Source organism: Hipposideros armiger, unplaced genomic scaffold, assembly GCF_001890085.2.
Source record: "Hipposideros armiger isolate ML-2016 unplaced genomic scaffold, ASM189008v1 scaffold_352, whole genome shotgun sequence".
Lineage (NCBI taxonomy): Eukaryota > Metazoa > Chordata > Mammalia > Chiroptera > Hipposideridae > Hipposideros > Hipposideros armiger.
The window spans coordinates 1706915-1727498 of record NW_017731702.1 but is presented as its reverse complement, the minus strand read 5'-3'; the positions used below and the strand labels follow the sequence as shown (position 1 = coordinate 1727498).

At 36.9% G+C, this 20584-nt stretch overlaps 2 protein-coding genes across 5 annotated transcripts in view; both read left to right on the top strand.

Annotated features, from left to right (window-relative positions):
- NDUFAF2 (NADH:ubiquinone oxidoreductase complex assembly factor 2) overlaps positions 1-20584 on the top strand; it is a 184756-nt gene that overhangs the window by 14177 nt on the left and 149995 nt on the right. The gene's annotated exons all lie outside the window — the stretch shown is intronic.
- LOC109392862 (cystatin-B-like) lies at positions 1748-3536 on the top strand. Its single transcript, XM_019661539.1, is given in 3 exon segments — positions 1748-1795; positions 3119-3430; positions 3432-3536. Coding segments are annotated over 3 exon segments (429 nt in total). The 3' UTR covers positions 3501-3536.

The following is a 20584-nucleotide window of genomic DNA, read 5'->3' as shown; positions in this document are numbered from 1 at the left end:
TAACCTCGTTTGTCTCTGTTTAAAACGTGTGTGTCTTTTTAAGACTGTTATTTCCTCCTAGGTATGAATTGTAGATGGAAGACCTTTTGAATGGGTATTTTTATTCATTTATAGATAAGGTAACTGAAATCTGAAAGAGATTATTACTGGCTCAAAGCTCATGAGAACTCAGGCTATAATTTCTCAGTATAATTTAACAAAAATGACCTTTAAAGTGATTTTGTAGTATGCTACTTTTTATTCATATGCACCACACAATACATACCTTACTCTTCTTTTATACCAATTGAACTCTCTTTAGTGCCATTATTATTTTATTTATATATGTGTATATCTCATGTCTGCTGCATTTACAACTTTTTATCTGTTTTTCTTTGGAAAGTAATCTTCTATTTATCAAAACCAAATCAAGCTTTATAGCTAGTTCACAAAACTGTGGAAGCAACAAGGTTTATAATGAAAGCATTGACACGTACCAATGATAGTAACCCAGTACTGTGTTATAACTGTGGCACATGTCTTAACACAAAGGTTTGGTGATTGCAGTATAGTTTCCAATCAGTCATTTTGAAACTCATAAAAAAGTCTGTCTGACTCTGTTGTGCAATATTCCTGTAACTGTGTATGACTTCACTAAGATGTTTGCATTTAGGCAGGATGTCCAAATAAGGAAAATAACTGAATCGTTGGAAATACTGTAAAAACAATTGGTTAAATTATAAGAAAGGAAAATGGGTCAAAGCTAGTGTCAGATTTTAGTCAACTATAAAACCATTTGTCTAGTTCACATTAGAGCTGCTAATACTGGAGTTAAAAACTTAACTGAACTCTATTTGGATAACTTGCTTTTGGTTTATAAGACATTAGAGTTTAATTAGAAAATAAAATAATTAAGCACAATTATTTACAACTAATAATTTTTTATTGAATTATTTTAATGACCACCATTTTATATCCATTAGCAAGTAAAATCTTTCAGGATCTCCCTTTCTATTCTTACCTTTATTGTGCTTGGATTCCGTCCTCCTTGTATTTTTTAATTATATGCTTGTGCAAGAACAAAAAATTTTAAATGTGTAAAATAGCAGCCTCTAAATGAGGTATTAACATCTTGGAGAAAAGCTTATTCACTGGCCACCTGTGAATTGTCCTGCTGAATTATTGGCAACCAAGTACTTTGACTCCCAGCCAATCAGTGACACCCACCTATATCTTTTTTGGGACTAGGACATAGTCCAATTTTTAAACTCAGGGAGTCTCAGACATGCATCTGGGTCAGGTTTAGAGCCAGCAGAATTAAATTTGTAGCTACTGCTTAAATTGTCGAAAAGCTGACATATTCAGGAACATTTGGAGCAACTACAATCTTGAATGAATGAATAAATAAACCAAGAAATCTAAAGCTTTAATTTTAATAAGGGCAATTGTAATCATTAACATTTAACTGTGTCCTTTAAGAAACTGATGCTGGAGGGACAAAAAATTTAATGATCACTGTCTTTTCTTTCTAGTATGTATCATTTTGGAGGATTATTCTTCTATAAGTTTTCTGAAAATTACTAAATAAGATATGTGAAAACTCCAAACAAATTGTTTCAGCAATAAGAAATTATTGCTGTTTTGGACCTATAGTAGATTGATGACTATAGTAGATTTATTAAAAAATGTCTTTTGTTTAATAAATTTGTATAAAGTTTTATTTGCTCACATATGCTGAAAATATATTTTTATCTAATGAGTAGCATGAATGTGGAGAGACTTAGACTATCGAGTAAACCATGAAAGTGTTATAGAGGTTTGAGTCATGTGCTCCCTCCAAAGTGAAAGATAATGAACACTAATCCCTGTGTTCATCCTTTCTTTCTGCAAAAGTCTCATTTTTCTCTCCTAATAATATTCCACACAGTAGGCGATACCTTTCTCTGGCTGTCTTCCCATAGTATGATCTAACTGTGGAAAATTCCTTACCAAACCTTCCTAAGTCCCTTAATTTTTTTTTTTGGCTAGCTAATTTATTGTTAAAATGAGATTTTTAAGTATAGGAGACCCATTGTAGTCAGTGACTTATGATTTAAAATTTTGAATACTTTTCCCTGTGCTGTATCATATTTTCAGTATACTGTGAAGTATAAGCCACTTACCATGGTAGGGGAAGTGAAATGAGAGTATTTGAGGCTACAAGNCAGCACCATCTGTTGCAAACATGCGTCATGACTTTTCCGAAGACTCAATACTTGTCCACTTTGAGGGTTGCATAATTGCTTTACATTAAGAATTATAATGTCAATGACAATAATGATAATTAGTATTATTAAATACTGTGAATTAGACACTATTCCTAGCAGTTATGATTCACAGTATTTGTAGAATAATTATAACCCATGAGGAAGAAGAATATATCTAGTGTTGATTCATCAAAGTCATTTAGTGATGAACCCCATTTGTGCCCCTGCGTGGAACCCAGTTTCTCTGTGTCAGTGTCAATCAGATGAAACTGTTACTTTTTTTACTTATCTCTCTCTCTTCTCAAAGTACTGCTCAGTTCAATAATTCATTTCTGTTACTATTCGAAAACTTTCTAAGTGTTACTTACTCTACAAGAATTACAAAATCAAGTTGACATCCTTGCTTTTGAGAGTTAACAATTGAATGGGGTTGGGTAGAAAAGTATCTTCAGAACCATATTGCAGACTTCACTATTTGATTGTTAGAATAAATTTCCATTTTTATGAATGACTTAAGAATTTATATGTTATTTTAAAAAATTAGTTTTGTGATTTTAGCACTGAAGAAGCTAGTATTTCCTTTAATCTTTATTGCCTTCTTGTGGTCCAAGTGACAAATTGCACCTTTGCCAGAGATTCTAATTAAGCTTTTCTTTTTCTTCAGCTAAATGTATCATATAAAGTTATTTATTTATTTATTTATTTATTTACTTGTTTATTTAAAGATTTTATTGGGGAATTTGGGGAGGGGAACAGCGTTGGGGAATCTGTGAAGAGGAACAGACAAGTTGCTGTCCTTTTTTGTAATTCAGTCTAGTTGTGGAGGACGTCCTTTCACTGGCCCATGTTGGAAGTTATTTATTTTTTAGGCGGAGGACCACCATGCTGGGTAGCCGCAATCACAGCCCTCTGCTCTAGTGCGCGCCGCTCAGTGCCCCACTGCTCGGTGCCCGATACCCAACACAACTGCTGCCAGGACGCTCTGCGGAGGTTGCTCAGCCGTCCAGCCCACCACAGGCGAGATCCAGTCCATCCCCGACATGGTGAAGCCGCAGCTGGAGGAGAAGGCAAACAAGAGGTACCCCCTTTTTAAGGCTATGGAGTTCAAGAGCCAGTTGGTTGCGGGTACCAACTACTTCATCAAGATTCAAGTTGATAATGACGACTTTGTGTACCTTCGAGTGTTTAAAAGTCTACCGTGTGAAAAATGCACCCTTGGCCTTGCACAGCTATCAGACCAACAAGACCAAGAATGAAGCGCTGACATATTTCTAGTTCCTGATTTTGAACCCAGCCTGTCATCCCCGTGGTTCTCTGTCCCCTGTGCTCACATCTGGGATCATATATGAATGNTAATGCTTACATTAATGATAGATAGCATTCATTGAATGTTAACTGATTATTTCATGTCTTTACAACAAACATATAACTAGGGATTATTATCCTCAGATGAAATGTGGGTGATGATTTCATTTCTAACTACTTAAATGAGCTTTATGTACATGTGCCTGGGTACAGAGTAGGTACTCAAAAAACAGCTGTTAAATGAATTGAGATTTTTATGGGCCTAGAATTATAAAAACAAAAACAGCAAAAAAATTTAAAACCACAGGACATGATAGTGTAGTTTTACAAAATATTAAAATAGGTGATTAAGGTATATTTTTATTTATGATAAATGGGCCCCATTATTTTTTAGAGACTAAATACTCTGATTAGCAATAAGAGTATCTTTTCCATAACTTCTAACGTGGTTCTTGTTCAGACTTAGCTTACTCAGTGACCTTCTAAATTTAGTTTCATTACTAGCATCAAATTTCTGTTAAGATACTCAGCCTAATTTTTTTTTTCCTTTCAGGAAGAATATATCATCATCTGATAATTCAAAACCTGCCTCATGCACTGTTAGGTGTACTTACAGAACTGCATTGTTTTTGATGCTGTCACTTCAAACTATTTATATTTACATATACTAAAAATTATAATGAGTTGGCACTCAATTAAGATGTAGTTATTAAGAATCAGACAAATTAAATGGTCAAAATTATTAAAAAGGTGTTGTCTTGTTTCAGTAGGTAATAGGAAGATCATGATAGGGAAATGATGAAAACATTACAGATTTTTCCAGCAGGTGGCAGCATTGTTTTGAAATATTGTAGGTTGCTGGTTTATCAGATATTTTCCTTTGAGCTGATTTCAGGGAGGAATGTTTTCTCTAAAATAATTGGATTTTAATTTTTTTCTCCAAATAAACNCTAGCAGACCAGTTAAAGTTTAGTGGAAATAATGGTATGTTACCCCAGATGGGTAAGGAACAGTGGATCTCAAAAATATTTTCCACGTAACAGTCTCCCCACTGAATATTACTATAGGTTGAAAAAATAAGTGTTTTACAATAGAAGTGCCCCTTTGGAGAAGTAAAGCTATCATTAATTCTCAGTTTAATCTGGATTGCTTTAACCATTAAGGATAACAATATCAAATTGGATTAAAGGGCAGTTAAGACTGGGAATTGTTTTAGAAGTTTAAGGAGAGAGATCTTCCTTTCTCTTACTTGTAAGGCTCATTTACCTCTATGAGATAGAATTTTCAGGTACAGAAAGAATGAGGAGCCATAAAAGGAGAGACATTTGGGAAAGGAAGTAGAATGGTCAAGGTAGACTTTGTGGTTTTGTTCAGAGTCCTGGTTGTGTCTCCCTGAAAATCATCTTTCCCTTTGACAAATACAATCTCCTTTACACCCTTGCAGAATCTCAGGCCCCATTCCAGACCTTCTGAATTAGAATCTCCCTTTTCACAGTATCCACAGGTGATTCACATGAACGTTCAGGTTTGAGAAGCACTGCTCCAAGTAACTGAGACCTGAGTTAAGCAAGCGTGTTTAGCTTAGAAAACAGCCCTTCTACCCAGCCCCATGGCCCTCCCCTCCCCTCCCCCACGCCCTTCTTCTGCCTTATTAATTTGACCTTCCTAGTCCAGGCTACTCTAGACTCTTATTTTTTTACTCAGTGTCATGTATCCTTGGTACTTTCATGTTAAGACATGGAGAGAAAGAAGAGAGGAAGATGTACTAAGGAATATACCACCTAAAAGAGGTTGGTGAAATGTCAGATTTCCCTCGTGTATGACCCTCATCACCTACCTAATGATTTATCAGGAGGTAGAATATTGTCTTATGTATAGCCCTTCAGAAGATATTCCCTGTAAACTGAGAAAGCCTCTCATGTAAGGAAGCAGGATTATTACATCCCGGGGTAGAGCTTTTTTTCATGATAGCGTCCTCTCAGTACCTAATACAACATCTGACAGCTTCCAACCGGATGACTGATTCTGTTGCTTCTCATAAGTGTTCTGCCTCCCTGGATGATATGAGAAAAGAAGCAGACTTATGATATCTCATGAGTAAATTTCAAGGAGCATCTAATTCTAATGGCATCTCTGGCACCAAAGAAGCTACCTCCCTCCCTCTTAAAAGTAAAAATGACGGATATTTCCATGATCATATCACACTTAGAATTTATGACCCTCTGTCTACCTTTTATTGTCATTCTTCTGTGAGTTATAAATAAATCCCTTAACAGTGTTCATTGTTGAGAACAGTAGACTTGGTAGATCAGGGCTAGTTAGGTTATGTTTTAGCTACTAGAAGATTAGTGAAAAAAACTTAAAAAAGGAAAAAATAATAATTTATACTTTTTGTAATATGGGGATAAAAAAATAATTCCTAAGACTTTTCTTCCTTAAAACTATCTTGAAAATGAGTCTTGCAAGTAGCTTCAAAGTTGGAACTAACGTAAAATAGTATTTTACCACTTTACTTCTTTTATTTGCCTGTTTCCATGTACTAGTTCCTGAATTAATAAATCAAGAGAACACAAGTTCATTTGCAGCAAACACTAAGTGTTCACACAATTTCCAATGAAATCTTTACAGTATGTGTGGCCATGAGGTTACTAGTAATGATTGCAGATGGCTGTAGGTATGTGGTAAACTGTTTTCTTGGTCACTTGGCTCAAGTTTATTAGCTCTTGCTGACAATTGATATAGCTCTCCTGAGAGTAGAAGCTTGCACCTTTTTTCTTCTTTTACCACCCTGCTGTTCCTAGCGATGATGAGGAAGGTTGGTAATGCTATCTCATTGCCATACAAGTTGATGATGAGAATACCTGAAGTTGATTTGTGAAAATCTAAAGAATCGCCATTTTTCCTCAAGCCAGCTCCAGGAAGAGGATGCTTAAAATCTGTGCCAGTTTAGGGTATCATCCCTACAAAGATATACAAAGATATAACTCACAGGTATGGTTGCTATTAGTGAGAAAGCATGTCACCAGTCTAGTGGGAAACTTTAGCTCAAACTAAGATCTTGGAGTAGTGTTTGTTGTCCAAACTCTTTTGTACTTATGCTTTGAGCACTTAGAAAAATATAGTTTAAATGGATAACTGCAGACCAATGGAATAAAACTGAGAGTTCAGAAATAAACTTATACATCCATGCGTAATCGATTTGCAACAAGGGTGCTAAGACCATTCTATGGGGGAAAGAATAGTCTCTTCAACAGATTGTGCTGAAACAATTAGATATTCACATGGAAAATTAAGTTGGACTCCTACCTCACACCATATACAAAAATTAACTCAAGATTAATCATCTAATATCTGAGCTACAACTATATTACTACAACTAGGAACTATAAAACTCCTAGGCATAAATCTTCATGACCTTGGATTTGGCAGTAGATTCTTAGTGCTGACACTGAAAGCACAGCCAACAAAAGAAAAAAATAGATAAATTGAACTTTATCAAAATTAAAAACTTTTCGTTCATCAAAGACATTATGAAGAAAATGAAAAGGTAGCCTACAGAATGGAGATAATATTTGCAAATCATATATCTGATAAGGATCTAGTATCCAAAACAAATGACAAAAAAATAATAATTGAATTTAGAAATGAGTGAAGGATTTGAATAGACATTACTCCAAAGAAGATATACAAATGACCAACAAACACATGAATGGATGCTTAATATTAATAGTCATTAGAGAAATGCAAATCAAAACAACAAGATGCCATTTCACACCCACAAGGATGGCTATAATAATAAAATGAAAAATAAAAACTGACATAGAGACATAGAGAAATTGGAAGCCTCATATACTGCTGCTGGGAATGTAAAATGGTGCAGCTGCTCTGGAAAACAGTTTGGTAGTTCCTCAAAAAGTTAAACATAGAATTGCCATATGACCAACCAATTCTATTTCTAAGCATATAGCCAAAAGAATTGATACAGTAACTCAAACAAATACTTGTATACTTATGATAATAGCACTATTCACAGTGGCCAAGAGGTGAAAACAGCCCAAATATTCACCAATGGATGAATGGAAAAACAAACTGTGGTATATACATACAATGGACTATTACTCAGCCATAAAAAGGAATGAAGTATTGATACATGGTACAATATAGATGAACCTATGAATGTATTAATATTGTCCTACATAAAAGAAGCCAGACACAAAAGGTCCCATACTGTATGATTTCATTTACATGAAATATCCAGAATACATAAGTCCATTGAAACAGAAAGCAGATTTCGGGGGAGGGGAGAACAGGGAGTGACTGCTTAATTGGTTTTCTTTTGGGGTGATGAAGGTGTTTTGGAACTAGATACAGGGGATGGTTGCACAACATTTTGAATGTGCTAATTGCCACTGAATTGTGCACTTTAATATCGTTAATTTTATATGAATTTCACCTTGATTTATTTTTTATTTATTTATTTATTTATTTATTTATTTATTTATTTATTTATTTATTTATTTTTTATAGCTGAGCCATCCTGCCACCTGTTGGCAGCTCAGCAGCAGCTCAACTCAGGCCGGGCATCAAACCGCTGTTGCTCAGAGCTTGCACTCTTGAGCAAGCTCTTAACCAATTGAGCCACTCGGCCAGCCCTCCCCTTGATTTTTTTAAAAAGGATATCCGGTTACATGAGTACATAGGGATATGCTGTCAATATCAGCATCAAATACAGTTTAATTTGGAAAATGTTTGCTGTGAAGTCAGAATACTTTATTCTGGAACTATTTAGAAAGTTCTCAAAAAACTAGATGTCCTATATTTTGCTTTGTTTTATGGTGTGTTTGTTTTTTGCCTTTTACAAATCAGAAAAGTTAATAATATTGAGAGCTCTAGATAGAAATTTTTTCTTTTTTGGCTGGAATTTGCATAGTGATTTTTGATGGGAAAAATAAGAAAATATTAGAAGACTGCATGATAGAAGAAAAAAATTAGAATTGTTATAAATGATTGCTAAAGAGGACTATAAAATCTTCATAGTGTTGAAGGATCCAATGCTCAGCATTGAAAATGTGGTAATCATCCACCCCCCAAAAAGATGAACAAAGCTATTGAAAGAGCTTTAGTCTCTAGTGCTCCTTTTCAATGAAAAATGAGTAGATTTAATGTGCATTTGCCACATATGATTTCATTAGTAGTACTTCAGCTTTTCTCTGTCCCATTTGAGGCTCTATACTTAGAGAAGTAAATTCAGCCTCCCATCAGACTTGCCAGAATTTGTACTATTTGTTCAAAGATTCTTTCAACACTTTTTGCACCATCGTTAGAAATGCTTTATTCATAAATTAGCTTATCTCATGTTTAAAGCCAGTAAATTACACGCTATATTATCTTTGGTAAGAAAACGTACAGGTATCAAAATAAGAATCTTAAATATCTCTTCATACTTGACAATAAAATGCAATTAGAGGAAGACTTAACCTGAGATGAGAACACACTGCTTCCTTAAGGTTAGCCCTTTTGAGCTCTTTTTCTGCCCTCATATCAGAAGACCTGGGACTCCTACCTGCTGTCTTACCCTATGAATTAAAATTTTTCACGTGGCTCCATGGTGATGGCCCTTCAGCCTCTGTTAGTCCCATGACCAGTGATCACTGGCGATCAAACACCTGAATATGTGAAATGTTTTGTGAAATCTTTTGTTTTAGGTTACCTGTTAAGTTAAATGTCCACTAATATTAAGAAGAATGTCAGAAAAACAATGAGAGATTTGGCTAACAGAGAGTGGATAAGAGTGGCTGGAAACCATAAAGCAACTTATGTTTAAATAAGAGAGAAGCATCAGCTAGAGTCTGAGGGACAAAATACGATTTCTGGTCCACTCATTCTGTGAATTATTACCATATTATACCATGGCCTTTTCCTAGCAACAGACTCTGTTTGGGCATCCAGCCACCCCATGATACTATTCCTAAAGGTTCTATTCTTATTCTTTTTCCTTGGCAGAAACACCCCAGGGAGGGAGCCAACTTGAGTTCCCCTTTCCCAATTACCTTCTAACTATTTCTCCTATACCACATTACCAGCTATTCCCCTCAAGGCTTTTCTCTGTCTAATAAGTCCAGATGGGCCCAACCTCCTTATACGCTACTTTTAGGTTATATTTGTCTTTCTATATCTTTTTAATGAGCTCTGTTTCACATTTGCCTGTGTTTAAAAATGATTGGGAGAATGCAAAGAATGACTTCCCTGTGCAACTTTCTTTCTAAAGGGAATACCATTATGAAGACTATGCACCAATACAGACTCGTAATTCATTGTGCCATGGTATCTGCTTTCCATTAATATTTTGTAGGGTTGCACTGAACATATTTTTCTCACCTGTGCTGTTCTAATAGTCTTGGGAGACATAATTCAAGATAGTGAATCCTTATTAAATATAATTTGATTGGGAGTCATGTCTGATAAAATATTCTATCACTTTTGATATTTAGTAAAATCTTATTACATTGTGATGAATGGCTTAATAAATAAAAAGAAGTAGAATTTCTATTATTTAACTAAAAAATCTTTTTATGTTAGAGGCGTTTTTCCTTCTATCTCTTTCTCTTTTAGGTACTACCTCCGGATTTATTCTGCCGACATCCTCAGTCGTCATCTACATCCCCTGAACAGAACTTCTTGTACAGTCAGTCACCTTTTATAACAGGAGTGTGGCTGGCCCAGGGCCAACCAAGATTATACCTTAGAAACAAAACAAAATAATAAATTCTGCTTAATCAGGGCACCCTCACCTGTCCTCTAAATCAGCTATCTTCATATTTCCTGTGCAGCTGGGCTAAGTTTTAATGAGTTGGGAAAGAGTGGAAAGGGTTCATGGGAAGACTGAGGTGGAAGTGTGGGATGGTAGAAGCTGCTGGCTTGGTCAGCTCGAGGAGTGAGCAAGCGCTGGCCAGGAAAGCATTGTCAGCAAGTGGAACTGGAACTTATAAAAGAGTAAAAAGGCGTTCATCTTAATCCCATTTCTTAGTACACAACTCACAGGGACAGCTGTTAACTTTAAATTATCAAATAGGTCTCCTTTTAGCTACCTGTTCTGAGTCCTTTCTAATCATAGCTTATAATAAGGTATATAGTTTTAGTTTAATATATCACTCACTTCTCTATCAGATCAAGCAAGAAGCGTATTCAACCCTAACTTCTTTAGAGCCTTAGGTAGTCAGATATTTTTTATTTATTCTGATTTAAGATTATAAAAATCTTGGAAATGTTGTTTTATATTTCAAAATCTACCACATTTAAATCAATATATAAGTTCAAGGGCATTGTAATCAGTATAATTTATGGCTCTTTTTTCCTCTCAGCGTGAATACCTTCAAATTCATTGAAGTGTTATTTGGCTTTTCTTACCCAAATGGTATACTTATCTGATTCACTTCAATAGTTGCCTATTTTCCCTTTTAGAAATGTCTGTTCTCTCACCAGGAGACTAAAACATTGTGCAGATGTACAGTTGGATACAATGATGCCAATATAATATATGCACTGTTCAATAATTTATTTTGTATCTGGAGTGATGCATCTGTTTCCTTCTTGTGGGAGGGGGTTTGAGCTTCATTTCAATGTCATTTTAGGTACTGGTCCAATTCTCCCATCCAGTTAACCAAAAATGAAAATTTCCATCTGTTCAATTGCCATTCAGAGGAATGTTTTAAGTCTAAAGCACATTATGACAACTAAAATTGACAGCATAATCTGACTTTTTAAAAATTTCCTCTTCAGATTCTCTTGCTTTAACAAGAGAGGATTCTTTTTTCATAGCTGCCTAAGGTAATAGGACTTACGCTTTCTTCTCTCTAGTAACTATAGACCAACAGAGCATGAATGGCTGTCTACTATTCGCTGCTTTATTATGTATTTTTTTTCTGTCCATTAGTGACCCTACAGGAAACATACTTGTTAGCATGCTATTAACAGAACAATGCAAACATAGCATTCTCTTTCTATAAGAGTAAATGTCTGCCAGTACTATTTGGCATTCCATTGAATTCAGACTCTTCCAATCGACTTTTGGAAGGTATGTTTTATTGATCATTCTGTACTTTAGAAAACTGGCTAAGGAGGCCTTTGCAATATACTGTCTCTAAAGTTTTTAACTCTTTACTTAAAGACTTAAGAATATTGCCTCAAATAAGCTTTGTTACTGAAATGGCAGAAAGATTTTTACTATTAATATTCTAATTTAAATTACCAAAAACAAACCAACCAACCACCTTTCTGTTGATGGACCAGGTAACATTTTCAGGTGCAGTGAGTTAATCAAGGTCCTTTCCCTCAAATGAAGGATTAAAATAACTAATTTTCATGACAATGTCAAATAGACATAGCAATACACCAAAACTTCAGCTATGCTGAACCCCAGGAAAAAGTATTCTAGATAGTTGGGTTTCTTTGAAATGTCTGCACTTTTAATAAACATCTCTGACACATCCTGTACTGGTTCTTTTTTTTTGTCTTCTTGAAGAGATTTTATGATGGTTTACATTACAATAATGACCACCATTTACTTTTCTATCCTGTAAAATATTTGTGTCTTCATAGTGTGGAGGAGGAACAAAGGTTCCTCTACCCACAAAGGTTATTTTGGCTGATCTCATAATCAAATAGACATGAGACAGATTAGCAAGAGAAAATAAATTTGGCACGTGTATGTGTATGGGAATCCTGCACACATGAGAGAGTCAGAGACCCCACATGCAGGAGAGGTTCAGAGATAGAAAGGGTGATTGAGGTTTATAAGACATCCTGAGCTAGGGATGAGGTCATTCACCTTGGGGGCTTCAAAGGGTCATTGCAGGATGATAAGAGCAGATGTTTAGTAAATAAAAGCTTGCCCTGCCAAATTGGTGGGTCAAAAAGAGAATATCACTGATAATCTCTTATTATGGGCAAAGCCCCTAACTCAACTTCTTCTAGGTAGTTAAAAGGAAGTTTCTCTGGAGCCTAAAGCTAAAATTGCCCTTAGCTCAAAATAATCCACATAACATAAAAGCACATCTTGGGTGACTTGCTCTGAAGTCACACAGCAACCCTTTGCAGGTAGTATTATATAACATATTGGGCTCTTAGCATTTATGCTATTTATCCTATGTGGCTGTGCTCACTGGGTTTTTGTGTCCTTATAATTTTATTCTTTTTCCTATGCTTTTTCTTATATTTTTAAAGATTTTATTGGGGAATTGGGGGAGGGAACAGCGTTGGGGTATCAGGGAAGGAGAACAGACAAGTTGCTGTCCTTTTGTTCTTCAATCTAGTTGTGGAGGATGTTGTTTCACTGGCCCATGTTGGTATTTTGATCATTGCGCTCTTCCCAGCTGAGGCAAATCAGTCGCCGGCCATTGGACGGCTGCTCATGAAGGCTCACGGCGGCTCACGGCAGCTCACGCTGGCTGCTGCTGTTCACGCTATTTGCCGGTCACTCATGGTAGCTTACAGCAGCCCACTGCAGTCCCACTGCAGCCTACGCTGTTGCCAGCAACTCACTGCAGCCCAGCTCCTGATCGAGCTGTTGTTCACCATCTTAGCTGTAGAGGGCGCAGCGCCACTGACCCATGTGGGATCCGAACTGGCGGCCCTGATGCTCAGAGCTCGTGCTCCCAAGCCAACTCTTAACCACCGAGCCACTTGGGTGGCCCTTCCCACGCTTTTAGCTTACAGATATTCCTTTTACTTTCCTATGTTTTATGTACCTTCGTATACTAAACATGATTTCCTGTGGATCAATGAGTAAGTTAGAGTACTATATTCCAGTGATATATTATGCTACCCAATTTAAAGGATAATACTTTTAAACTAAAATCAATGTTTTCTTACAGAATATAGTTTTTGATATAATGGATAATCAACTGTAGACTACCCAGTATATGGTGTGTTTCAAGAGGTAGTAAAAGAGCATTCCTTTTCTTTTTAAAAAGATTTTTATTAAAATATAGCTAACACACAATGTTATATTAGTTTTAGGGGTACATCCTCTAGGTCCATCAGATGGCAAAATGTCATTTTTTATGGCTGAGTAATATTCCATTGTATATTATATACCACCTATTCTTTTTTTAAAAAAAGCAACAGAAATGTATTTTTTTCATAGTTCTGGAGTCTGAAAGTCCAAGATCAAGATGTCAGTAAATTTGGTTTCTCCTGAACCCTTTCTCCTCAGCTTGCCCATGGCTACCTTCTCAGGGTCCTCCCATGGTCTTTCTCCTGTATACCACCTATTCTTAATCCATTCATCCATTCAGGGACACCCAGGTTGCCTTCAATATCTTGGCCATTGTAAACAATGCTGCAATGAACATATGGATGCACACATCCCCTTGAGGTAGCATTTTGGGTTTCTTCAGATAAGTACTCAAAAGTGGGATTATTGGGTGCTTCTTTGTCTCTTATTATAGCTTTTGTTTTAAAGCCTATTTTGTCTGGTATAAGTATTGCTACCCCTGTTTTTTGTTTGTTTGTTTGTTTGTTTTCATGGAATATCTTTTTCCATCCCTTTCAGTCTGTGTGTGTCTTTTGAGTTTCTTATATGCAGCATGTGTATGGGTCTTATTTTCTTATTCATTCAACCACCTTGTGTCTTTTGATGGGAGCATTTAATCTATTTACATTTAAAGTAATTGTTGATTTGTAGTTATTGCCATTTTATTCATATTTTTTAATCTGTTTTCATCTTACAGCAGCCACTCTCTGATTCCTTGTAATACTGGTTTGGTGGTGATGAACTCCTTTAGCTTTTTTTTTCTAGCAAGCTCTTTATCTGTCCTTCGATTCTAAATGATAGTCTCACTGGGTTAAGTAATCTTGGTTGTAGGTCCTTAGTTTTTATCACTTTGAGTATTTCCTGCCAATCCCTTCTGGCCTACAAAATTTCTGTTGAGAAATTAGCTGACAGTCTTATGGAAGCGCCCTTGTAGGTAACTAACTGCCTTTCTCTTACTGCTTTTAAGATTCTCTCTTTGTCTTTAACTTTTAGTATTTTACTTAACGATATGTCTTGGTGTGGGCCTGTTTGGGTTCATCTTGTTTGGGACTCTCTGTGCTTCCTGGGCTTGAATATCCGTTTCCTTTGCCAGATTAGGGAAGTTTTCCATCATTATTTCTTCAAATAGGTTTTCAGTTCCTTGCTTTCTCTATTCTCTTTATGGTATCCTGATGATGTGAATGTTGGCATGCTTAATGTCCCAGAGGCCCCTTAAACTCGCCTCATTTTTTTTTCTCTTTGCTGTTCTGATTGGTTGTTTTCTGCTGCCTTATCTTCTAAATTGCTGATTCAGTCCTCTACTTCATCTAAGCTACTGTTGATTCCTCTAATTTATTCTTCATTTTAGTTATTGTATTCTTTATTTCTGACTGGTTCTTTTTCATGTGTGCTATCTTTTTATGTTCCCTGTCTCTTTGTTCCCTGAGGCCATTGAGCATCCTTATAATCAGTGTTTTGAACTCTGTGTCTGGTAGATTGCCTCTTTCCATTTTGTTTAGTTCTTTCTCTGGAACTTTGTTCTGTTCTTTTATTTGGGACATGTTTCTTTGTCTCCCCATTTTGGCTGCATCCCTGTGTTTGTTTCTATGTACTATGTAGGGCTGCTATGCTTCCCAGTCTTAGTAGACTGGTCTTATGTAGTAGGTGTCCTGTGGGACTCAGTGGCACAGTCTCCCTGGGTACCTGAGCTGGGGGCTCCAGGTATGTCTCTTGTGGTGGTTGTGTGTGCCCTTCTGTTGTAGTTGAGCCATAGTTGCTGTTTGCACACCAATGGGAGGGATTGACTCTCTGGCTGATTTGTTATGAGGATTGTCTGTGACTACAGTGAAGGAGCTGTTGTGCAGGGGCTGACCCTACAGAGCAGGGTTCATTTTAGCAGGGCTCTGGCGCCTGCCCTGTGTGCCTTTTGGGTGTGTCACCCTTGGAGGCAACCAGATGATGCTTTGGCTGGGTCTGAAGCTGGCCACTGGGCATGCCAGCTTCAGGAACTCCTTGAAGGGGACCCGCTGCAGGCCAAATTCAGCTGCAGTCTGTGCCCTGACCGGAGCCACTTTTCATAAGCCAGAAAGCAATCCACAGATGGCTGCTGCCAGCACTGTACTTGGAGGTTCCTCAAGAGGCCAGCCATGAACCAGGACCGGCAACCACTAGTGCCGGGCTTAGAGCTGCTTAGCCTCCCCTCCCAGAAGCACGGGATACACCAGAGCCAGATGCTGCTTGTTTGGGTTTTGTGAACCTTTGTGAGATTTTAGGAAAGTCTGCAGCATGAGCCAAGGTAGGCGGTTTGTATGGAAAAGCCACTGGAAGTGGCTTGTGTGTGCCCAAAAGTTGGGTAGAGCAGGGTCTCAAAATCTCCAGGGCAGGGCAAACGAATAATATTAGCTAGATTGATGGAGACTCAGATATGGCGGCTTCCTGCCTGTACATACCTGGAACTAGGAGGGCTCAACAAAGAAACAATGACTTCCCCCAGCTCTTCTGGCTGGGAGAAAGCTCCCCTCCAGCCCATGTTCTGAAGCCAGACAACTCAGTTCCATCCTATATGTCCCTGTTGCCTTTTGAGCTGCTGCCCCAGCACTGGAGCTCAGAGCGAGTGAGCCCATCAGCAAGTTAAGTCCCTGCAAGGACCTTTTAAGAGGAGCATCTGGGATTCCAGCCACCCTCCGGCTCACTCAACCACAATCTCAACTGGTTTTCACAACCATAAGTTATGGAGACTTCTCTCCCAGACGCAGAATCCCTGGGCTAGGGAACCTGGTGTGGTGCTGGGACCCCTTACTTCTTCAGAGGGACCTCCACAGCCAAGATACCCCTCCTGATTTTAAATGGTCACACGTGGGTGTGGGGCCAGCCCATTGCACGTCTCTATCCCTCCTGCTAGTCTCGAGGTGGCTTCTTCTGTATGTACATAGTTGTAGGACTTCAGTTCAGCTGGACTTCAGGCGATTCTCAATGATAGTTGTTCTGTAGTTGCAATTTTGATGTGGTTGTGAGGAAGTAAGCCCAGCATTTACCTACTTCACCATATTGACCAGAAAATAAATAGTACTCTTGAATGTATTAAACATCAGAACTGAAAGATTCCAGATCTTAGATATTTTTTACCTGTAATAATATTAAAATAATTATTTTTGTGTACTTTATGGGAGGCTAAGTAAATTTGAATCTAGGATTTGAGGTCTTTGGGATCTCATGATCCTACAAATGCTCTTGTTAAACTTTTATTGGCACCTTAGCTTCACTGAGAATACTTTCATTCTACACTTATGGACCGTTTTCTTGGGGGAAATGTAACTAGGTAGTACTTAAGACATAGTCACATCATTTAAATTGATTATAATTTCAGGACTATAGGCATTTGTGTTTTAAAAGCATTTTAAACCTCTCTCCTTAGTCATCTAAAAAAGAAAAGAAAGGACGAGAGGGAAGAAGTTGAGATGGGAAGGAGAGATTAGATAGATAGATAGATAGATAGATAGATAGATAGATAGATAAGGAAAGGAAAAGGAAGAAAGGAAAGAAGGAAGAAATGAAAAAAAAGATTAAAAAAAGACTTGGAGTCAGGTTCATACCTTAGTTCATGGTCTTATGGGAAATATTAGTCATATAATAAGGCTAAGAAAAAATTGCCTTGAGAGTTCAGAAATTGTGTATCAGTTTCTCTCGATGCTGGAGAAGACTGAAGGAAAGAAAGAAACAAGTGTGGTTCTTGAAAGCAGAGTAGTTTTTTAAATGAAAAAAGGAGGGATGTGGAATTGGGGAAGTATTCTAGGAAGAAGGAATGGTGGGAATTGATTCTGTACCCACAGGTACTCACATACTGTTTTTGTTATTCCAATAGTTTATGGCATGAAATCTAAAATGTTGCTTTATTCAGTAAGCATCTATTGATAGCATATTTTACACACAGCTGTGTACTGGGGTACACAAAAATAAGTCAGAGCCAACCCTGTCCTCAAAAAACTGTATGACATAGTCGACAAACTCTAAGGATGGGTAACTAATCAGATCTGGATTTGAATCCTAGCTCAACTATTTAGTGATTCTTTGATTTGCTCACAAATATTTATTGAGCACCTACTGTGTATCAGGTATTATTCTAAGTGCTAAAATACTGTCGTAAACAAGATATAAAAGGTACATGTTCTCTCATGGCATTCTGATTTGTCCCCCAGCATGAACTTCTTTGAGTTCATGTGGAACCCAAATATCGAGCTTGCTTACATATCCCAGCTCCTTCAGGTGGTCGTGAACGCTTGAATGATGGATGTTCAATGTTTCTGCAATCTCCCGTGTTGTGTAACGTGGGTTTGACTGGATCAATGCCTTTATTTTGTCGTCATCAACCTTGGTGGGCCTCCCTGACCGAGGAGTGTTGTTGAGATCAAAATCACCAGCATGGAATTTCGTGAACCATCGTTGGCATTGACGTTCTTGTATAGCACTGTCACCATAACTTTATGCAACTTTTCACAAGCTTGACATGCATTCTTCCCTTTATGGAAGTAAAACAGTAAAATATGGTGAAAATGCAATTTGGTCTTCCATCTTCAACTTGTAAAATCTCCAAAACTCAACTAAATCGCTAAATTTTTTTTTTTAGAATAAAACTAGAACTGTCAGCTGTCAAATGACATAGCAATAGTATAGATGCGAATGACTCTAGTACTTCCAAAAATGAACTAGCGCCATCTGTTGCAAACATGCATCATGACTTTTCTGACGACCCAGTAGAATACATTGGCATTCATTTAATTATACTTTAAACAATTTTAATTTACCATTTTTATTTAATAGAATTTTTAATATTTTCAAAGTGGAATAACTATCTTAGCTTTCAGAAAAATAAATCGTACAAAGTATGGGATATAATAATTGAAAAGATAGTCAAACTAAGTCACATTTATTTCTTATATAAAAATTTCACCTATAATCTTTATTCACTTTGACATTTTCAATTAAGTGTTTTGAAAATTATAACAGTAATTTACTTTAACCAAATTTGCATCTTACCTGAATTCTCTAAGTAGCAATCATGTAAATAGTATGACAGGGCAATTTTAGTTAGAAACCTCAACAGTTTGGTTACCTTGTAAGAAAAATATCTTCTTCATATTGGGAAATTATTAAGCCACATAAACAAATAAAAATTGGTTGTTAATATTGCAATCATTCAAACAGGGAAGTTGAGGAAATTATTGAAATTTGCAGGGTAGTTTTTTGTATTTAATCACTCCCAGGAAACAGCTGATGCATAAAAATATGTTAGTGCAATTTTGTTCATTTGAAACCCATAAGCTTAATTAGATTTTTTTCAAACAATTTATGGGAGAACAGTAGTTTCTTTTGGATTTTAATTTTGTTTAATGTCTTTTGTTCAAAGGTACATAAAAAGAAATTTTTCCCTTTATAATAATTTCTTTCAGCTCTCTTAAAATAAGGTATTTTTAGAATCCCCTTTGTTGATATATTGATATAATGCTCTGTGCCTTGTATACTTGGATTATAGTAAAGCTAATGGATTTGTATCTAATTAGTTATTATTTTCTATTAGACATCTGCTTGAATGTTTGAAGATTCTGAATGAAGCCAGTTTTTAAATTCATTGCTGTGAATATGACATTGAATATGCTTGTATAGCCATAAATTCTGTGGACTATTGCTTGTGTGTCACTGGGGCCTATGCACTGTATCTTTTGGTCTTGATTGTTTCCAAGTTTCTCTCTTTCTTTTGTAGAGTTAGAAATTCATGAGAGTAAAATTCAGCATTCAAAAGAATAGTTTAGAGAAAACAAAGTTAGAAATTTGAAAATGTACTGAGAAGTTTCTGCAACATTTGTATAATTTATGTATGTCATTTACAAAGCATATTTATAGGTATTCTGTTTTATACAACTGACCCTGGGACATTTCCTTTTGGGGATTTCAAAATTTGATTGGAGGCCATTTTTCTTTTTTCTTTCCCCTCCCCGATTTATTTAGGTTTAAAAAAATATTTTTTTTTAATTAAAATTTATTGGGGTGACAATGGTTAGTAAAATTACATATGTTTCAAGAGTACAATTCTGTAATACATCATCTATATATCACATTGTGTGTCTACCACCCAGAGTCAGTTCTCCTTCCATCCCCATGTATTTAACCGGTTTACCTTCATCTACCACCACCTCCCCCCTTGATTGTAGGCCATTTTTCAGTTTTTATTTTGGGATAATTGTTATTTGAGACTGTTTTGGAAATGCCAAAGCTGATAAACTTCCTAATATTGATTTTTTTGTTTGTTTGTTTTAAGATTTTTATTGGGGAATTGGGGGGATGGGACAGCACTGGGGAATTGGGAGAAAGGGAACAGACAAGTTGCTGTCCTTTTGTTCTTCAGTCTAGTTGTGGAGGACGTGGCTTCACTGGCCCAAGTTGGCACCATCATTGCGCTCTTCCCGGGCGAGGCAGATCAGTCACCAGCTTCTGGACGGCTACTCACTGCGGCTGCTGGCCGCTCACGCTGGCTGCTGGCTACATACGGTAGCCCATGGCAACCCACTGCAGCAGGGGCTGCAGCCTACGCTGTTGCCGGGGACTCACAGCAGCCCAGCTCCAGGTTGAGCTGTTGTTCAGCATCTTAGCTGTAGAGGGCAGTGTCACTGGCCCTCATATGTGGGATCCGAACCGGGGCCCTCTGGCGTCCCAAGCCAGCTCTTAACCAACGTGCCACTTGGCCGGCTCCCTAATATTGTTAATTACCCATATAACACACCTTGGGTTTTTTAAGTTTTAGGATAATGTTAAACTCTAACTATCTACAGGGAGAAGAAAACTTCTTTTACATATGTCTAAATATTTATTAAACAGCCATGATATAGGTATTTAATAAGAATGCAGATTCTTCTTTTCCTCTCAAGTTTCTTGTTTATTACCTATTGAGACCAAATTGAAGTAAGAGAACTATCACAAGCAAGGTAGGCTTTTAGAAAATTTTCTGGCTTTGTTCTGAAATTGACATGCTTAGGTATGAACTCCTATT